Source organism: Urocitellus parryii, chromosome X (assembly GCF_045843805.1).
Source record: "Urocitellus parryii isolate mUroPar1 chromosome X, mUroPar1.hap1, whole genome shotgun sequence".
NCBI classification, from domain to species: Eukaryota; Metazoa; Chordata; class Mammalia; order Rodentia; family Sciuridae; genus Urocitellus; species Urocitellus parryii.
The window spans coordinates 90394188-90415242 of record NC_135547.1 but is presented as its reverse complement, the minus strand read 5'-3'; the positions used below and the strand labels follow the sequence as shown (position 1 = coordinate 90415242).

The following is a 21055-nucleotide window of genomic DNA, read 5'->3' as shown; positions in this document are numbered from 1 at the left end:
CTAGGTGAGCATAGGAACTATCATTGCTTCCATATTTCAGATGGGGAAAGTAGCTCAGGGATCCAAGTAACTTGCTCAGGGTCACACATATATTATGTGGTAGATTAAGCATTTGGATCCTGGAATAGATAGGTCTGAGGCCCATGCTCTTAACCACAGCACATTGCTGTCACTCTGAGATATAGAATACCTGGGTTTGCACCCAGACCCCCTATTTCTGGTGTATTTGGGGTTTCCATTCCTTGTGTGTATGTGTGTGTGTGTATGTGTATGTGTATGTGTGTATCAAGCTAGATATTTAGTTTTATTTTTTAACTTAAGCAAAAGTAAAATAGTGAACCCTTATGTACACATCATCCTGCTTCAAAGTAGTCATCAACACATGTCTAGCCTTGTTTCATCCTCACCCACTCTTTCTCACTCCCTTGAAACAAGAGTATTTTTAAACAAACCCTGACATTGGATCATTTCATCTGTAAATATTACTGTATGCTTCTCTGACAAATACAGGCTTGCTTTCTTTTTCTTTTTTTTTTTTTAAGAGAGAGAATTTTTTAATATTTATTTTTCAGTTTTCGGTGGATACAACATCTTTATTTTATTTTTTATGTGGTGCTAAGGATCGAACCCAGCGCCCCATGCATGCCAGGCAAGCGCGTTACCGCTTGAGCCACATCCCCAGCCCCCAGGCTTGCTTTCTTAACATAATCAAAATGCCATTATTGTACCTAACACAATTAATGATTTAATATCATCTGCCAGCCAGCCTGCGCTGGATCTTTGTGGTCTTTCTAGCTCTGAATGTGAACCCAACAAGAAGTCATGAGGTCCCATGCCATTAAGGGAAACTGGGAATATTGTAACGTTTTCCTCTCCCAAGGAGTGCCCTCTGATAGGAATCAGAAGACCTGGGTTCTAGTTCTAGCCCTCATAAGAGCTCTCTGGCCCTCAGCCTCTGTTTCCCAATCTTTGAAGTGGTGGTGTTTTCAAAGGCTCCTCAAGTTCCTTCTGTATAAGCTATTTTCTCTGTTTCTGGGGACCATCCATATCTACTGGTGGGTTGGACTGGTTCAGGCAACACTCTTGGCTGTGCCACTGATTCTTGGTGTGACTTTTGGCAGGCAACTCTTTCCTAAGCCTCATTCTTAGCTGGAAAATGGGGCTAAAAGACCCCACAGTTGTAATGGTTTAATGATGTTACTTTTGGTAAATCCCTGTAGTACCTGACACATAGTAGACCTTCATGGAACACAATAGCATTGATAAAGCCCAGATACTGTTTTCAGTGGTGCCTCAGAGTCAAAAATTTTGAAAGGGTAGGGGGAGGACTGGTTACCTCTCCCTAATAACCAAGCAGAAGCAGTCCAGGCAATAATATGTTGTATTGGGCTGGGGGAAAAAACCCAGTCTTTTTATCCCTCTGGCTAAAGTTCTCCCTAGGATGTTTCCTAGAGAAAGATCCATGGGTTTGGGAGCATCTTGGGGGGAAAAAAAGATAAAGAATAGGTGGTGGATTGTTAGAGGCCAGGCCCTGTGTTAAGAACTTGGGCTGGCTAAGGGCAGTGTTGCACACCTGTAATCCCAGCAACACAGAAGGCCAAGAAAGAAGAATCACAAGTTCAAAGCCTCAGCAACTTAGGTCCTAAGCAACTTAGTGAGACCCTGTCTCAAAGTAAAAAAACAAAGTCTGGGGATATGGTTCAGAGTGGTTAAATACCTCTGGGTTCAATCCCCAGTACCAAAAAAGAAAAAAAAAAAGAACTCAGGATAGATGTAGGAGAAGCAGGGTGGTGGCTGGTAGGGTTAAGCATCTGAGTCTTGGGTAATCAGTGAAGTAGTCCTTGGAGCTAGTGAGAATCTAGTGTGTGCAGTAACCCATATCAAGATCAGTGTTTGCCCAGGTGTGGTGGTGTATGCGTATGATCTCAGCTATTTGGGAGGCTGAGGCAGGAGGATAGCAAGTTCAAGGCCAGCCTTAGCAACTAAGTTAAACCCTGTCTCAAAAAGTAAAAAAGGGCTGGAGGTATAGAGAACTCTTGGATTCACTCCCCAATAACCCCCACCATGCACATGCAAAACAGTGTACATGCATATGTATCTATCTGGCTATTTTCCCCAAACACAACCCCCCCCCCACACACACACACTGGTGCCTTCCAGTAAGGGGCCCGAGCTTACAGGAAGAGCTGACCACAGCAGGTTGAAGGCCTTTCCTTATCAGCACTATGGCTACACATTTCCCCTGACTCGGCTGCCCTCAGCTTTTCTCTGTAAAACCTCAGAAGTCCCAGGGCCTCTCCAGAAGTAGGTAGGCCGTGGTCTCTAGGCCTCATTTAGAGGTTTCCCTGGTGCAGAGTACACAATACATGTGCCTGGGAAGGGGACTTTGTCCCCAGGCCTTCTTTCCCCCCAGGTTTCTAGTCTAGCCTCTGCAAGGACAGATGGTAGTCATCTTAGGCTCTGGTGTGAAGGTCTGCAGGCTCTGACTTCCTGCCATGCATTGAATAGTTGGAAGGAATATATAACTGAGGGTTGGAGTTGGGTATGTTGCAAACTTAGAGGTCACTATGTTTTTTCCTTGACCACTTTTGTGTATCAGGCATTCAGCTTCATTCTTTTTTTTTTTTTTAAAGAGAGAGTGAGAGAGGAGAGAGAGAAAGAGAGAGAGAGAGAGAGAGAGAATTTTTAATATTTATTTTTTAGTTCTCGGCGGACACAACATCTTTGTTGGTATGTGGTGCTGAGGATCGAACCCGGGTCGCAGGCATGCAAGGCGAGCGTGCTACCGCTTGAGCCACATCCCCAGCCCCTCAGCTTCATTCTTTATGCTTACTGAACAACTACCAGGAGCAGAAAGGAATCTACTTGAACATGGATCCATGTATATTGGATTTAATGCTGCTCTCTGTGGCCTAATAGAATAGCAAGCAGTCTTTCTCGGTGTGTCTTGCATGTAACACAGGCCAGAATAGCTGCTGGCTTACCAATGGCAGTGCTCCCATTTTTGGCAGTGACTGCATCTTTCAAAGGTTTGGTAAGTTTACCTTTGAGTACAGGTGATTTGAATTGTGAAACCTGTACCGTGGCACGGGGTGGACTTGTTGGTTTTGTTTTAGGAGGTCTGTACCCTGTTTTCCTGGCTGTACCTGTAAATGGTGGCCTAGCAGCCAGCTATCAGTCAGCCCTGTTACCAGAGAAAGGAAACACATCAACTTACTGGGTAAAGTTTCTAAGCCTATCTTCAGAAAGATGTTATTTCCCATTTTACTTCAGACTATGTTTGCAGCATACCTTGGGTCTAGACAATATAAAATACTTATAAAGGCCCTTCAGTTCCCTGAATCTGGTCTAGAAATTCACCAATGTTGAGCAAATGTGTATACAAAATAAAATTGTAGAGATTAAAAAACAATCTGGATTATTACCCCATGAGACAGGTGAGAAGATGGAGAGTCGGGAGGGTTGGGGGTGCAGCTTAGTGGTAGAACACTTGCCTAGCATGTATGGTGTCCTAGGTTTGATCCCTACCATGGCCAAAAAATGGAAATGGCAAGCTTAGTTATTAGTGGAAGAGCTGGTATGGGAATCCAGAGGTGTCCAAAGGACACATTCTTTCTATGATCTTAGGAATGAACCATAGCTTCTTAGCTTGGATGTCATCTGACTGAGTGACTTTGTGTTCTCTTTTTTTAAAATATTTTTTAGTTGTCAATAGGTCTTTATTTTATTTATTTATATGTGGAGCTGAGAATCAAACTCAGGGCCTCATGCGTGCTAGGCAAGTGCTCTTCCACTGAGCCACAACCCCAGCCCATGACTTGTGTTCTTTGGGAGATGGTGTCTCACTATGCTTTCCAGGTGATCTGGAACTCCTTGGCTCAAGCAATCCTCCTTCCTCAGCCCCCTGAGTAGCTGGGACTACAGGCATATACCACAATGCCTGACTTGGCTGTGTTCCTTGACTTTTGGACTTTATCTCTTCCAGCTAGGAGCATGTAACTCTCTACTGTTGGGAATCCCAAGGCAGGTGGCCTTCTGCCTTCTGTTTTGCCTCTGAGGTCTGGGTATACCCTGTGTGAACCAATATCATCACTGCACCCAGTTCTCTTCCACCTTCCACCATATTCGTGAGCATCATCAAAGGCTTGGGTGGAGTAGAAATGGTAGTCTGAGTCTCAGATGTATCCTGTGGCCCACCTTGCCCCTGCTATGCTCAGATAACCTCCTCCTAGAAACGTGAGTCTGAATCTCTCACCCTCCCTCCCTTTCTCCATGTGGCTTTGACTCAGCAGAAACCTCTGTCTCTGGCCATGGCTCTGGTGCTGGCCTCCAATCGATTAAAGTAGAGACCACATAGATGTGTCTGTGTGGGCTGTGTTATGGCAGTGAGTCCCCAAAACACTCCTCTGGGTTGTTTTGGTCTTGGAACATGGACCATCAGATCTAGAAGGGGTGGATCTTAGATCACTTTTGATTGTATTATAAATGGGGAGGTTGAGTCCTCAAGAGAAAGCCAGAACCCTGTTCTATCTAGTTCATATAGCCAGTGTTAGAACATCAGTGTTTCAGTTTGAATCAAGCCACAGAAGATTCCCATGGGCCACTTCCTGTAACCAGCTTCCTTTGACCTTTTTCTACCCTGTATCCTTTCATATTTTCATCTTTACCACTGGAATCTTTGAGCAAAGGAGCAGATATCTCAGAGACCAGGCTATTGAGGTGGCTGAGTTCCTCTGTTTTTCCCTGCCAGAGTGTGTTGATTGGGGTAGAGGTACAGCCTAGATAATATCACAGCTGCTTGACAGGCTGTTGGGAACTTTTTCCTGGCTTCTTTTTGCCGCTGTGCAGCCAGGGTTCCCACTGGAGCAGGACAGCAGTGGAGAACAGACAGGGTAGCTGTCTCCCACTGCTGCTGTGTGTACCCACGTTTGTGTGGTTTGTTTTTAGGATCCTTGCAGACACCAAGCTTCCTTTTCTGTCCTTAGTGGAACTTGCTGAGCTCTTCTGGCAGGCAGGCTGCAACCTGGGGAGTAGGCGGTTCCCAGGCACCTCTAAAGCAAATGGGAGGGCCATGTACTTAAAGCCCTTTAGAAAGATAATCGGGGTTCTCTTGTCTTGCATCTCCACATAAGTCTAGGCAAATATTGGTTACATTTTAAGGAACCTGAGGAAGAAGGGCTTCCCCCAGGCAGCAAGAGTGAGAGGTTGAAGCAAATCTGTTAGAGGTATTAGTCATTCCCTCTCCCACTTACCCCTGGCAAAGACTGAGAAGGAAGTGGGGGTGGTGGTTCCTGAGTGTTTGCACAGCCTCATATTGTGTCCACCTTTCAGTCTTCCCTGGTTGGTGGCAAGGTCATCTACTTGCTACATGTGATAGTTTTCTGTTGTTGTGTTTGTATTTAGTCTCAGAGATTACCTTTGGTAGGCCCTGCTGGCTGTATTTGGCTACTCACATGCATTTGGATACTGCTGTATGCTCAGAGAAGGGAAAGAAGAGAGAGAGAGAGAGAGAGAGAGAGAGAGAGAGAGAGAGAGAGAGAGAGAGAGAGAGAGAGAGAGTGTGTGTGTGTGTGTGTGTGTGTGTGTGTGTGTGTGTGTGTGTAGGATAAGATTCATGCAGACCTCTGGCCCTAGGGAAGGATACAGCCCCTGATACTTGTAATCTGCCCATTCCCAGGCCTTTCCTGGGTTCCAGCTGAGTTTTGCTTGTGCCATGGGGGGATTGAGGTAGTATCAGGCCTGGTCCTTGAAAGTAAGGTGGCTAAGGAGACAGCTGGCTGGCTTTGGTAGGGGATGGTAGTATCACTTGAAGCCAGCAGTTATCCCTTAACAGCCTGGCCTCATCTTCATCCATCCCCCCCTTTTCAAATGTGTAATCTTGGCCCAGCTGTGCCATGTTTCTGTGTCATTGTCCCTCCTGGGTAAAGGAGGATTTTTTTGGCGAGGATCAAATGAGTTGGGATTGTGAAAAGTCTTTGGCGGAACCAATTGTATTGTGCTGAGGATTTCTGAGCCCTGTTTTTTGGATGGAAACAGAGGTGGGGTGGTGGGGGACCCCTTCCAGCTGGACCCTGGGAGGGGAGAGCAGGTGCAGATGGCCAAGTGCAGCGTCAGCAAGAGGAGGAGTTTCAGTTTCTATCAAAACAAGCTCTCTGAATTCCCCTACCCCTGCAGGTCCATTGGGCCACTCTTCCCCCCACCTTGGATCCCCTGCAGGGAAGTCCAGCCTGGCCCCCAGCCCCTTGTGCCAACCTGCTGGGAGGAGGAGGGCTTTCCATAGGAAGGAGGCGGGGCTAGGAAAGTCAGAAAAGCTAATCCATGTCAAGTGCTTGCAATGTTCTCGCCTGTGACAGATGGATGCTTTTCCTGCTTTTATCACTGAAGAAATCCTGCTATCCTTTGTTGGGCAGGCACTGTTGCCTTTTCCTTGGTTCAGAGATGTACATTTTTCCACATTAATGATTCCAAAATTAGGATATTAGCTTGTAATCAGTGTGGAGGGGTTTGTCCCAAAAGCTGTGATAAGTGTGGAAGTATTGTAACTTGCCCATACTTTAGGACTGTATTTGGGAAGCCTGTCTTATTAGTTTGATATGAATTTGGTTACTAAATTTTTTCTTCCTTTTTTTTGGGGGGGTGGGTGGGGTTGCTGGAGATTGAGTTCAGGGCTTCACATAGTGTTCTACCACTGAGCTAATTTTTCTAGAGCATGTTTCTAAAGGTTTTTTTTTTTCTTTTTCTTTTTAGTACCGGGGATTGAAGCCAGGGGTGCTTAACCACTGAGCTACATCCCCAGCCTTTGTTTATATTTTATTTAGAGCCAGGATCTCACTGAGTTGCTTAGGGCCTCCCTAAATTGCTGAGGCTGGCTTTGAACTTGTGATCCTCCTGCCTCAGCCTCCTGAACCACTGGGATTAAAAGTGTGTGCCACCATGCCTGGCTTGGTTTCTAAACTTTTGAATGAAGTGTTCAGAAGGTAGGCCTGTAGAACTTTGGATTCAGTAAAGGAAGAGAATCAGTCTTGCTTGCAAGAGGGGGGTCAGCCTGGGCTCTGCATTTGGGGCTTTCCTCTGGTGGAGGAAGTGCAACAGAAATGAGGAAGGGCTTAATAAGCATTTCCGGCAGCATTCTGGCTGACTCGTGGGTGGCTAGCAATATTATGAAGTCATTGTCATCATGACAAATGGTGCTCCTGTTTGTTGACCATCTCCTGTGCTTCAGGTACTTGGCAAATCTTTCCATGTCATCTTACAACACCTGGTGGGTAGAAAAAGAGTTACAGTCTCTACTTTATGAGTGATGGCATTTTAGCCCAGAGAGACTAAAAGGCCTTGTCCAGTACCACACACCTAGGAGGTATCAGGGCCTTTCTGCCAGGCAAAGGGATCAATGGCAAGGAAAGCAGGGAGACCCTCATGGGGTTCTCCCCTAGCTCCCTTTCCTGTCCCACCATCTCCCCTCTTTTCCCCCATTTTCCCACATCTGGCATCCAACTATTGCAGATAGATCTCCCAGGCCTGCCAGTGAACATTGACCCTTCTGTAGGAGATATGTGTTCTCCAATACCTCCGCCTGTCTCCCTGAGCCTGGTGTTAGACCCCTGTTTAACTCTTTCACTCCCATCTCAGTTCCTGTTTACTGCAGCTGCAGATAGCACTGCCTCCAGACACCCCAAGCTCAGCCTACAGAAATAGCTCCTCCAGCAGCCTAGGGTAGCCACAGCGGTCTCTGTGGTCCTGGCTTCTAAGAAAGGCAGCAGCAGGGGGCCCCCAGCCTGTGTGCAGGACATGTGACTTGCTGGAAGTGCTGCTGGGGGGGGGGGGAGTGTGGCCACAGAAGCCACATCCTTGTTTACATCAGTGAAGGGGCTACCCCTTCCCGCCTTTATAGTCCCCACCCCCAACTCCTCAGTTCTCTTTACTTTTAGGAGGACTTGAGAGACATGGGCCTGGGTTCTATCTCAGAGTAGCCTTTGTCTCTTTATCACTCAGAACCCTCCTGTGAGGGCAACAAAGGATTTCTTCTGGCAGATCTTCAGAGAGGTAGACTGCTGGGCATGGAAGAGCTCCGCAGTGTTCCCTTTGTGCCCTGACCCTGTGCCCCAGGGAGATCCCATCACAGCAGTGGCCCCTCTGGGGAAACAAAGGGAAATTCCCTCTTTGTGGCAGCCAGTGAATATGAGGCTTACCTAATCTTCAAGCCCACTTTAATTTCCTAGGGAGAAGCACTCCCTGCCTGCCGCCCCAAACTATCTGTTCAGCAAACTGTCCCTGATTTCCTTTTCTTTATTGGCACAGGGCTGGGGGTGGGCTTAAGTGGGAGCTGCCTCCTGCCTTCAGTAGGACTGTGCTTAGGCTGAAGTCTTGTTCACACTTTTTATGAATGTGGTGATAGAGGTGCCCTGAGTGTGTATGTGGGGACTATGCTGAAGAACATAGTTTGGGGGGGCAGGTATGTAGCTCCATGTTAAAGGGCTTACCTAGCAGGTGCATAAGGCCCTGCCCCACAAGAAAAGAAGAAAAAATATAAGAACATATTGATGTTTGAGAAGTGGGCACTGAAGAGGATGGGAAGAATGTTCTAAAGAGAGGGAATAGCATGTATGAAGATCATTAATAGGGGAGAAGGAACCTGGTTTCTTCTCCCTTTAGTTGGACCAAGTCCTGTGGCACCTGGATCATTTGGGCCACAGGCTGCTTTTCCTGAATTAGTCTGAATTTAGGTGCATGTATGTGTCTTAAACTTCTTAATAGACTGTGTGTTCCTGCAAGGATTTTACTAAGTCCAGTCACCTTTGCAGTATCCCACATTTACGCCTCACCATGAGGAGTCCCTGATTCACTGAGCCACTTCTCTGTCCCAAACCCATTGCTAGTCACTTTATACCTATTGTCTCATTTAATCCCCATGAGAGGCCTGCCAGGTCATCATCCATCTTGTTTACATTTTACAGGTGAGACATACAGAATCTCAGAACACCTAGGTCACTTGACTTTGTCTTGCCAGTTAGCTCACTAGTATCTGAAATAGATAGGCCAGATACTACCTTTTTTTTTGAGGTGCTGGGTGGTGAACCTGGAGCATTATGATTAGCATACTCTATCTCTTAGCTGAACCGCCCAGCTATACTTTGTTTTTAACCTATAGTGGCCATGCTCACTCCTAGGAGTGGGAAAACTGAATTCCTGAGTTGACTGTTGTGGACTGACCCTTTGTGACCTAGAGCAAGTTACAGACTGACCCTGAGCCTCAGTGGTCTTATAGGTGGGAGTGTGGAATGGATGGTGCCTCAGGCCAATGGTTAGACTTAGATTGTTGTTGATTTGTTTCAGCAGTCAGGCATGCCTTAAAACAATCATCTGCCTGAGAGACCTGTGGTTGTATCCCTCATGATCCCATTCCAGCCAAGGGCAAGAACTCTACAGGCCTTGGGGTAGGAAAGGGAGTTTTCCTCATCCTCCAGCCTGCCCTCCCCCAAAGATGTTCTTTGACTTGGAATTCTTAACCAGTGGCAGATCTGATCCCAGCCTTTCTTTTGTCCCCCCTAGCCGACCAGGTATATGGAGACCAGGACATGCACGAAGTTGTACGAAAGCACTGCATGGACTATCTGGTGAGACCGTGGGCAGGCCTTGGGGTAGAGGCAGGGCAATAGGATCTCCTCTGCATGCAGACCTTCATCTTGCAATCTGTTGTGCAGATGAAGAATGCCGACTACTTCTCCAACTACGTCACAGAAGACTTTACCACCTACATCAACCGGAAACGGAAAAATAACTGCCATGGCAACCATATTGAGATGCAGGCCATGGCAGAGATGTACAACCGTCCCGTGGAGGTGTACCAGTACAGCACAGGTACTTCTGTAGTGGGTAGGTGAGGGACTAATGGTGCCTCATCTGAACCTGCCATACCTGGCCCCCTGTGGATGCTCCCTCTTTGTCTTTCTCTGCAGAACCTATCAACACATTCCATGGGATACACCAAAATGAGGATGAACCCATTCGTGTCAGCTACCATCGGAACATCCACTATAATTCAGTAGTGAATCCTAACAAGGCCACCATTGGTGTGGGGCTGGGTCTGCCATCATTCAAACCAGGGGTAAGTTGTTCCCTGTGCCCAGTATGGCTGTGGATATGGAGTCTTGGTTCTGCCCCTAGCCCAAAAAATGTCCTGTCTTCACTGTCATTCTCCTGTGAGGTCTCACCTCTGTATGAAATTAGAGAATTACAGTAGATATCTCTCAGGGTTCATTTGTGGTCTTTATTTGCCTGTCCATTAGTTGTCTTACCCATCTTGTATGCCTGTTGATGGCTGGCATTTTAGGATGTAGAATCCTGTTTGGGAACAGTAAGCCAGGACATGTTTGATGTCCACATGGATTTTTCTCCTTGACTCAGAAGTTACAGATAGCAGGGGTCACAGAAACTTGGAATGTTGTCCTGGCCCACCACTTACTGACTGTGGCTGCTAGGGCAGATTGTATAAGCACTCTGGGCAGAAGCCTGACTGATACACAGAAAGCACTTCCCACTGGGCCTGGGACCTAGTAGATGTCAGAAGGTAGCTTTATATTTTTTTTAGCACATGCTGATGCTGGTGTTCATTCATATTCTCTCCCTCTCTCTCATCAATAGTCATCAACTGAGGATTTTGAGGTCTTTTATTCAGGTTTCACTTCCTACAAACAAAGTGCTTCTGCCTCATTTTAGGAAATACCTTAACACCAACAAACCCTCCAGAACAGGGGATTTTTTTTTGTTTTTGTTTAATTTTAAATAAACAATTTTAGAAAAGTCTTAGGTTTACATAATCATTGTAAGGATATTACAGAGAGTTTCCATATGCCCCACTGTCATTATCATGTTATAGTACATTTGTCATAATTAATGACCCATATTGATGTGTTGTTAAAGACCAGACAATTCAGATTACTTCAGTTTTCCCATGATGACCTTTTTTCTCTTCTAGGATCCTATCCATCATACCACCTTACTTATTTAGTTGTCATATCCCTTTAGTTCCTTGTGGCTATGACAGTTTCTCATAATTTCCTTGTTTTTGATCGGTTTATCAACCCTGTAAGTTTTTCCTTTTATTTAATGTCATAAAATTGGAATCATGCAGTAGGTATGTAGCTATTTTAAAAAAATACGTAGTTTTAGGTGGACACAGTATCTTTATTTTTTATTTTTATGTGGTGCTGAGGATCGAACCCAGTGCCTCATGCATGCTAGGCGAGCACTCTACCACTGAGCTACAACCCCAGCCCAGTATGTAGCTTTTTCAGGTTGTCTTTTGCACTTCACACTATGCATTTAAAATTCATCTATGATTTCCCCTGGTTTCACTGCTCATTTCCTTTTTCTTTCTTTAAAAATTTAAATGTTTTTGGGCTGGGGATATATAGCTCAGTTGGTAGCATGCTTGCCTACATGCACAAGACTCCGGATTCAATCCCCAGCACCACCAAAACAAAATTTGAATGTTTTGGCCTGAGGATGTAGTGCAGAGGTAGAACACTTGCCTAGCAAGCAAGAGTAGGTCCTGAGTTTAGTCCCAAATACTGCAAAGTGTTTTTAAAAGTATTTTAATTGTTTGGAACAGTTTAAATTTACAGAACAATTGAAGAGGACAGAGTTAACATTTAACCCCACCCCCTACAGTTTTACTATTATGAACATCTCTGGTGACTGTGGCACATTTGTTACAATGTGTGGACCAATACAGTATTATTAACTGAAGTCACTATGTCTCCTTCAGTTCCTTTGTCTGTGACAGTTTCTCACACTTTCCTTGTTTTGATGACCTTGACAGTTTTAAGGAGTACAGGTCCAGTGTATTGTAGGAAGCTTCACTTATGGAATTTCTCTGATGGTGTGGGATTTTTTTAGTTGTAGTTGGACATAATACCTTTTATTTATTTATTTATTTTTATGTGGTGATGAGGATCTAACCCAGTGCCTCACACGTGCTAGGCAAGTGCTCTACCATTGAGCCACAATCCCAGCCCCTCTGATGATATTATGATTAGACTGGGGTTGTGTCTTTGGGGAGGAAGCTCACAGAGGTAAAGTGTCATTCTTGTTACATTATATCAAGGACATATACTGACTATGGCTATGGATGTTGTCCTTGATCACCTGGCAGAAGTAGTGTTTGTCAGGTTCCTACTCTATAAAGTTGCTATTTTCCACCACTTTCATACTGAATTGTGTGGAAGGAAGTCACATTTAAGGAATGAGGACTACCTTCTATCTTCCTTGGGGCTATTTGGAATTCTTTTGATTGAGAGATCTCTTATTCCCATTTATAAATTTATTCAATAACCCGTTTATATCAGTATGCACTTAAGGGTTATAATACAACTTGATTTTAATTATCTTGTTGCTCAAATTGTTCCACATTTTTTTGTGTGTGTGGTGCTGGGGGTGGAACCAAGGTCTTCCAAGCTAAGCAAGAGCTCTACCACAGAGCCACACACAAACCCCACCCCCACCCCTATTGCAAAGTTTTTTTTAAAAAACACTTCCTTACTTTTTGGTGCTATGAGGTGTTCCAGGTTCATCTTTTATATTTCCTGTCCTAGTCCTAGAAACAGCCATTTTTCCAAGGAGCCCTGGAAATATATATGTGTGTATACTAATCTGTATATGTATATACACATATAATCTATAAGTGTTTCTGTATGTAACCATCTGAATGGACAGTAATCTTAATATTTATTTTAGTTATTGGCAGACACAACATCTTCGTTTGTATGTGGTGCTGAGGATCGAACCCAGGCCGCACGCATGCCAGGCGAGCGCGCTACCCTTGAGCCACATCCCCAGCCCCATGAATGGACAGTAATCTTAAACATGAGGGTTTTTAAAAATTTTTTGTCATATATGGACACAATACTTTTTAAAAATTTATTTTTATGTGGTGCTGAGGATCGAACCCAGTGCCTCACATGTGCCAGGCAAGCACTCTACCAATGAGCTACAACTCCAGCCCTAAACTTTGAGTTTTTATTGATATCTCCCACTTATATGTTTGCCTTGTGCATTATTTTAGCCTTCTACCATTGTTCATCAGTAAATTCTTACTCCACTGGTGAGAAAGCCTGGTTTCACTCGTCAACCATTCGCTAATCTGCTACTTGAATAGAGCACAATGATATGCACAGTTCCTTTTGTCTTTGGTTTTACAGATTCCATTCATTTCCAAAGTGATTTGGGCCTCCAACCTCTTCCCCAGGTCCTTGCATACATTTGTAATTCATTTGTGAATTCTTTTGTCACATTCTGCATTCCTTGGTGGAATTTCCCCACCTCCTAATTGATTGTTTTTTTTTTTTAAATCGGCATACATTAAGCTTTAGCCTTTGTTTTGTAAATTTCGAGGGGTTTTGACAAATGCTTAACAACTTCATGTATCCATGCATTACAAGATCATTTAGAGTAGTTTCATCACTCTTAAAATTTCCTATGCTCCTTATGTTTGCTTCTCCCTTCCTCCCCTTTCTGCAACCATTGATCTGTTTATTGGCGGGTATTGCCCATTTCAGAATGTCATGTAACTGGAATCATAAATTTGTAGCCTTTTTTTTTCTTTTAGAATTAGGGTTGTAGATTTAGGGCCTTGCAAGTGCTAGGCTCTACCGCTAAGCCACAACCCCAGACCAGCTTCTTTTTTTTTTTTAATATTTTTTTTTTGGTTGTCAGTGAACCTTTAATTAATTAATTGATTGATTAATTTATACGTGGTGCTGAGAATTGAACCCACTGCCTCATATATGCTAGGCAAGTGCTATATCACTGAGCCACAACCCCAGCCCCCATATGTAGCCTTTTCAAACTGCTTCTTTGGGGCTAGGGTTGTAGCACAGTGGTGGAGCGCTTTCCTAGCATTTGTGAGGCACTGGATTTGATCCTCAGCATCACATAAAAACAAATAAATAAAGATATTGTGTCCATCTACAACAAAAAATATTTTTAAAAACTTCTTTCAGTTATCAGCAAGCATTAAGATTCCTCTATGTTTTTTCATAACTTGTGAGGTCGTTTCTTATCACTTACTATTCCATTTATGGATGCATGACAGTTTGTTTTAATCATCTATTGAAAGACAGTCTTGGTTATTTCCAGCTTTTGATGATTATGAATAAGCTGCTGTAAAATGCTGTACAAAGGTTTTTGTGTGGACATAAGTTTTTAGATCAGTTGTGTAAATAAATATCTTGGAGCGAGATTGCTAGACTATAAGAGCATGTTTTTGATTTGCAAGAAACTGCCAAAACTATCTTCCAAAATGGCTGCACAGTTTTGCATCTCCACAATAATGAATGAAAATTCCTGTTGTTTCACGTTCTTCCTAGAAATTTATCTTATATTGTTTTGGAATTTAGCCATTCTGGTAGGTGTGTAGCAGCATTGTTGTTGATGGACCTTTATTTTATTTATTTGTATGTGGTGCTGAGGCTCGAACCCAGTGCCTCACACATGCAAGATGAGCACTCTACCACTGAGCCACAATCCCAGCCCCTATTATTTCAATTTTTATGATGCTATCATATCTCTTAGCTTGACATGTAACACGCTTCATACATTGCCCTATCACTCATAGTGTCCACCCCATGCCAGTTCTGTCCCCACCTCTCTAACACAGCCACAAGGCTTCCCCAGCCCCTTACATGCTTGACTACTCCCTCCACCCTGTGTCCACACAGCTCATTTTTCAGGTCATTTTATCTCTTTGACCCATCTAGACCTATATGAGGAAGGACTTGCTTTGTGAAAAAGGGCCCTTATTGGATGGGACTTCTTTAAGTTAAGGCTTACGCTTGAGGGCACCTACATCCCCAGACTTATTAGTGCCTCAATTGAGATATCTCACTGTGGGGCCAAAACTTCTGAGCATAGGAGTTTGGAATAACAGGTCTCAAAACAAGTCTGCTTTCTCCCAGTCTCTGTAGTCTGCTGAGGAGTGCTTTGTGGGAGTACCTCCCTTCCTCTTTTCTGGGCCTGTGGGCCTACCTCCCTAAACCTGTTCTGGTTCTTGGCCAGGTTCAGCGTATCACCCCATATCCTTACTTCTTTCCCCTTGCAGTTTGCAGAGCAGTCCCTGATGAAGAATGCCATAAAAACATCAGAGGAATCATGGATTGAACAGCAAATGTTGGAAGACAAGAAACGGGCCACAGACTGGGAGGCAACAAATGAGGCCATAGAGGAACAGGTGGCTCGGGAATCTTACCTGCAGTGGCTGAGGGATCAGGAGAAACAGGCCCGCCAGGTTCGCGGCCCCAGTCAGGTAGGTCATGTCATTGGCCTGGCTACGAAAACATTACTTCACATGCTTTGCCCCCAAATAAGCAGGAAAAAAATTAAGCAGTTTTGACATCTGGGAGGAAGAGCAACTCCCAGGCTCGTCTGTAACTTGTCTTGGACCCTAGTTTTGGCATTGTGCCTTAACTCTCAACACTTGTGCAGAACACGCTCTTAAGGAGTGAGGGAAAGCAGCCATTGCTCCTGATAACATGAAGGAGCAATGAATAACTGCAGAGAGACAAGTTTTATTGAATGCCTTTGTGTGCCAGACTCTGTGCTGAGGAATGCAAAATTAGATCTTGCCTGCTATGCTTTCAGTGATTCTGTGTGTTAAGGAAGACCCCATTAGTGAGGCCTATGATCCTTGCTGTGACACCAGTGGAGGTAGGGGATCTGGTCACCTCTTCAGAGGAAGGTTGAATTGTTAGGGCAGGGGAAAGGCAGGGCAGACAGGCATCTGAGGAATCACAAGGAGTTCAGAGTGATGGTAGATGTTGACAAGAGCTGAATAACTTGTTCAACAAACATTCATTGCAGGTCTGTGACCGGAGGTGTTATTGTCAGTGAGTGAGGATATGTTGGTGAACCCAGCAGGCCAAGATCTCTGTTGGTGTGAGGCTTACATTTAAAAAAAAAAAATTTTAGTTGTAGATGGACATAATACCTTTACTTATGAATTATTTATTTTTTAATTTTGTATTCTTATTTATTTTTTAGTTGTTGGTGGACCTTTATTTTATTTATTTGTATGTGGTGCTGAGAATTGAACCCAGTGCCTCACGCGTGTTACCACAGAGCCACAATCTCAGCCCATGCCTTCATTTTTTAAAATATTTTTTTAGTTGTAGATGGACAAATACCTTTATTTTATTTTATGTGTGTATGTATGTATGTGGTGCTGGGATTGAACCCAGTGCCCTCACACATGCTCAGCAAGTGCTCTACCACTGAGCCACAACCCTGGCCCCATAATACCTTTATTTTTTTTATTTTATGTAGTGCTGAGGATTGAACCCAGTGCCTCACACACACTAGGCAAGCACTCTACCACTGAGCCACAATGCCTAATTCCTGATGCTCACATTTTTGTAGTGAAACAAAATAATTTTAATGAATAAATTAGCTGAGAGTTAAATAAATAAACATAAATTAGTTGATGAAAAATGCAGAGCTAGGATAAGGGGGATGAGTAGGTTTGAGTGGGGATAGGTGGGAGTTCACAGTATTAAAACACTATGGTCAGGAAGGGCTGAGAGCTAGTGAAATTTGAGCAAGAGCTTGCAGAAGGTGAGCTACTCAGCTGAGCACACAATCAGGAGAAGGGAGGGGGCTAGCACACCTGTTGTGATTCAGACAGCCCAGAGGCGGGCCAGAGTAGCTGAATGGAATGTAATGAAGGATAAAGTTGGAGGTGGTGGAGCCAAGTTGGATAGGGGCTTATGCATTCTGGGAGGCAAGAACAATGGGAGGGTTGTGAACAGATCTAAGTTAGGACATAACAGGATCCCCCTGACTGCTGAGTACAGAACTGGAATCCGAATCTGGAGAGCGGGAAACAGGGTACCAGCAAGGAGGAAGCTACTGTCCAGGTGATTGGTGAAAATGCTGGCAGTGGAAGTGGTCAGAAGGGATTAGATTCAGGTTCTGTTTAGAGAGTGAATAGAATTTCCTATTAGTTGTCTGGAAGGGTGTGAGAGAGTGGGGTTAAGGATTTTAGTCTGTGTCCTGTAGTCCACTATGGGGGTAATGATGGTGCCACACACTGAAGCTGTATCATAGTCAAGATCTGGGGAAGAGAGTGAGTACTTGATGCTTGGGCACAGAATGGACTTAGAAAGTATTGGTCTTCACTGCTTTTTCCCTCTCCACTGCAGCCCCGGAAGGCCAGTGCCACATGCAGTTCGGCCACAGCGGCGGCCTCCAGTGGCCTAGAGGAATGGACCAGTCGGTCCCCACGGCAGCGGAGTTCAGCCTCATCGCCAGAGCACCCTGAGCTGCATGCTGAGCTGGGCATCAAGCCCCCTTCCCCAGGCACTGTCTTAGCTCTTGCCAAACCTCCTTCACCCTGTGCACCAGGTCAGTGACTTGCTTACAGGATGCATGCTAGGCTCAGGAAGCCTTGTCTGGGTCTTGGGCCCTACCTCAGACTGTCCATCTGCCCCAGGTACAAGCAGTCAGTTCTCGGCAGGGGCTGACCGGGCCACCTCCCCCCTTGTGTCCCTCTACCCTGCTTTGGAGTGCCGGGCCCTCATTCAGCAGATGTCCCCTTCTGCCTTTGGTAAGCCTCCTCTGGGAACAGGGGCCAGCTGGAAGTTGGGGAGAGAATGGAAGCAGCAGCAAGTCCTAAGAAAGGGTTTCTGGAACCTCTGGCTCATCCAAGAAAAGAAGTCAGAAGCTGGGCAAGGTGGCTCAGACCTATAATCCCAGGGGCTTGGGAGGTTGAGGCAGGAGGATTGCCAGTTCAAAGCTAGCCTTAGCAACCAGGTGAGGCCCTAAGCAACCCTTTCTCAAAATAAAAAGGGCTGGAATGTAACTCAGTGGTTGAGTGCCCCTGAGTTCAATCCCTGGTACAAAAAAAAAAAAAAAAAGTCAGACAGTAGGGGAGATTTTCAGGCCCAGGAGGGTTTCCTTAGAAGGGATCTAGCAGAGTTTCACAGGCTTAGGGAAGCCTTCTGTATCATAGCCAAGGCCTGGGAGTGACAGGGGCCTGAATGGGCTTTCTTAGAGCCAAGAATCAATAAAGGGTGAGGGAAGGCAGGCTGGGGTGCCCCATCATCCTTTTCCTTTTCCTCTTGCCCAGCAGGTCTGAATGACTGGGATGACGATGAGATCCTAGCATCGGTGCTGGCAGTGTCCCAACAGGAATACCTAGACAGTATGAAGAAAAACAAAGTGCACAGAGACCCACCCCCAGACAAGAGTTGATGGAGAACCAGGGACTGGATACCATCTCCCAATCCCTCACTCCTGCCCTCTGGTGCCACCCCACCTTCTTTGGCTTTCTTTCCTCTTGCCTCCTTCTGTTCTTTCCTCTCTCCCCTCTTCCCTACTCCTTACTTCCCTCTGGCTGGCCCATCCCTGCGCTCCTTCTCATTGCTGCCACCACCACCTGTCTCCGCCAGCTGAAGTGCCCTGTTGCCCCCTGCACAGCATCATCCCTGCATTCCACAGGGGACTTGGGCAAGGGTGCCGAAGGTAGGCGAGAGGCACACAGAAAACAGACCTGGCAGCCAGGCAACCCCAGAAGAGAGACACACTCAAGAGAATTCTCCTGCCTGCCCACCCTTCTTTCCTTCTGAGATCAGATAAACTTGTTACCCTTCCCCCAACAATGATGCCAGGGAGGTGGGAGGAAGAAGTGGGAAAATTCCCAGTACCCCAAGAATGTCTGAGCCTTCCATGTCGAATTTTTTCTTTGTTAAAATGTACTTTTATCTTATAAAATCAACCAATCAAAAATGATATATAGACAACAGCATTGGCTCTGTGAGGACGCATCTCTCTGGTTTCGGGGCAGGCAGGCTGGCCATGGGGCATGGAGGGGGTACAAAGATTTGGGTTATCACTGTCTTCTGGTCTCCAGCTCCATGGAGGTCAACAGAGAATCTAGAGTGAGCCAGGGCTGGGGTTGGGGGTGGGGGGTGGCAGGTGGCAGACTGGCTTTGGACAATGAGACCCTGACCTTGCTGCATTCCTTTTGCTTCCACCACCACCACCACTAGTCTCTTTGGAATCTTGGGGTGGGGGGCATCTGTGGCCACCACCCAGGATTTGAGTGTAGGGAGTGGGAGCAGCCTCAGCAGATGGGGCACCCGTGCCCTGCAGGTGTTGACAAGATTTGCCATCTGTAATGTCCTTGGCACAATAAAACCAAATGTCAGTTTCCCTGAGCGGCTCTGTTCTGTGTGGGGCAGGGGGTGGGGGGGCCTCTGGGGGAAAGTGGCGATGGCACAAGGCTTGAGTTGACCTCTGAGGTCCCCATGCTCTCCAGTAAGGTCAGTGTGAGAGCCCAGGGTTCACATTTGATTTTCTTATTAAATTTCCTTCTGGCCAGGCATGGGCCCTTAGTCCCAACCATGGGGGAAGCTAAATCAGGACGTTTCCTTGAGGCTAGTCTGGCCAATTTAGGGAGACCCTATCTTAAAAACAAGCCTCCTCCTGGGCTTGTTACCATAAGAAAAAAAAACTCCTTCTTTGTCTGCTGATGGAGTCCCTGCTTGCCTTATTTCCTGGGGGGTTGGGGGGATGGGAGCAGGGGACTGTGAGCTAAAGACCAGGGATTGAATTTCCTGTCCGAATTCCAACTACCCTGCCCCCATCTCTCACCATCAATGTTTGCTCTTTCTTGTAATAATCTGATGAGGAAATTCTTTGGAAATGCACAACTGACACTTCATTAACAACATGAGTTTGGGTAGAAGTGACCAGAGGAGCCTTTCCCTCTGGGTTTTAGAAGTTGGGAGATAAATGAGCTAAATACATTTTTGTTCTTATTCTCCAATCTTCTTGACACCTCTGTCCCTGCCCCTACTAGAGGTAAAGCCAAGGTGGAAAAGGCTGACTGGACCCCAGTCCCCCAGGTTTTCTCGAAACAGTATCTTTTCTGCTGTGCCTCAATAATGGGGTCCCTGTTTGTGTCTGGCCCTGCAGGTGAGGGCATAGCTGGCTGAGTGGCTGTGTGGGGTGTCTGGAATACAATGGTCAAGCATGAGTATGTTAAGAGGGTTGGTTGGAAACCTACCTCAGTTTTCTAGCTGTATCTCTTTGGGCTCTCTAGAATTTCACCTGTCCCATCTGCTCTACAAGGGCTACTAGCATCTACTACCTCATGCTGATTGTGAGCATCAACAGAGAATGTGTATGGTCAACGTGATTCACTACTGCGCACAGTTCCTGGCACATCCTGAGAGCACAAATGTTAGTGCATATTAATTATCCCATTGTGGAAGTTCCAGCACCATTTGACCTCTGCCTATTTCTTGCCACTCTGTCCAGTTTCCTTGACTTCTGCCTGCAGGTACCATCTTGTCTTTAAAGACAAAGGGTCACCTTCTGAGGTGCCCTGAATGACTCCCATTCACATTCTCACTTCTCTCTACAAATATTCCCAATAGCTGTACTAGAAATAAAACTTCCTGGGCAGGCACTGTGATGCTTGACTGGTCTGTGTTTATTAAGATACACATCCCCATCAAAGCCTGGTAGGCTTATAGTGGACCCCTAGAACCTAGTATTGTTGGATCAACAAGGGAGCCCACATGCATTTGCTTTTTTTTTTTTTTTTTTTTGAACTGGGGATCAAGCTTAAGGTTTTGCAAATGTGAAGCAAGTGATTTACCACTGAACTACATCCCAGCCCTGATGTGTTTGCTTTTTGAGTGTTGTCTGTGTGACTGTGGTGAGTCCCAAGTCTTCACTTGTATCTCAGTATTTCCAGTCGTGTGTTGTGATGAGGGCTTGTTTCCAGGTGTGTCAGATGGTGACTGTGTAGGACTCTTGACAGTTTGTGTCTGTATCAGAGACGAGTGCATGTCTGCGTGGGTCTGTGACAGTGCATCTGTGCTTTCTGTCTGGGGTGGATGTCCGTTTATATTCCTGTGACAGATTCTAGGTAGCTATTTCTGGACAATTTGTTTCAGTGACAAGGCTGTGTGTCTGATGCCATGTGTCTGTGACCAAGTCTATGTCCACTTTTGTGACACTGCTTATATGGCTCTCAGATCACATGCCTCCCTTT

At 45.5% G+C, this 21055-nt stretch overlaps 1 protein-coding gene and 1 pseudogene across 4 annotated transcripts in view; both read left to right on the top strand.

Annotated features, from left to right (window-relative positions):
* The window catches only part of Otud5 (OTU deubiquitinase 5), a 29306-nt gene extending 10114 nt beyond the window's left edge, over window positions 1-19192 (top strand). For 2 of the 4 annotated variants that reach the window (XM_026406721.2, XM_026406719.2), the window contains exons 3-9: window positions 9550-9614; window positions 9702-9858; window positions 9957-10105; window positions 15098-15301; window positions 17193-17394; window positions 17483-17596; window positions 18119-19192. In XM_026406721.2, coding sequence (XP_026262506.1) covers window positions 9550-9614; window positions 9702-9858; window positions 9957-10105; window positions 15098-15301; window positions 17193-17394; window positions 17483-17596; window positions 18119-18243 — 1016 coding nt within the window. In that variant the 3' untranslated portion in view covers window positions 18244-19192. The remainder of the gene's footprint in view (window positions 1-9549; window positions 9615-9701; window positions 9859-9956; window positions 10106-15097; window positions 15302-17192; window positions 17395-17482; window positions 17597-18118) is intronic. The other 2 variants (XM_026406720.2, XM_026406722.2) reach the window with 2 other exon arrangements.
* LOC144250820 (transmembrane protein 126A pseudogene) lies at window positions 2987-3369 on the top strand (annotated as a pseudogene).
* Window positions 19193-21055: the final 1863 nt, after the last annotated feature.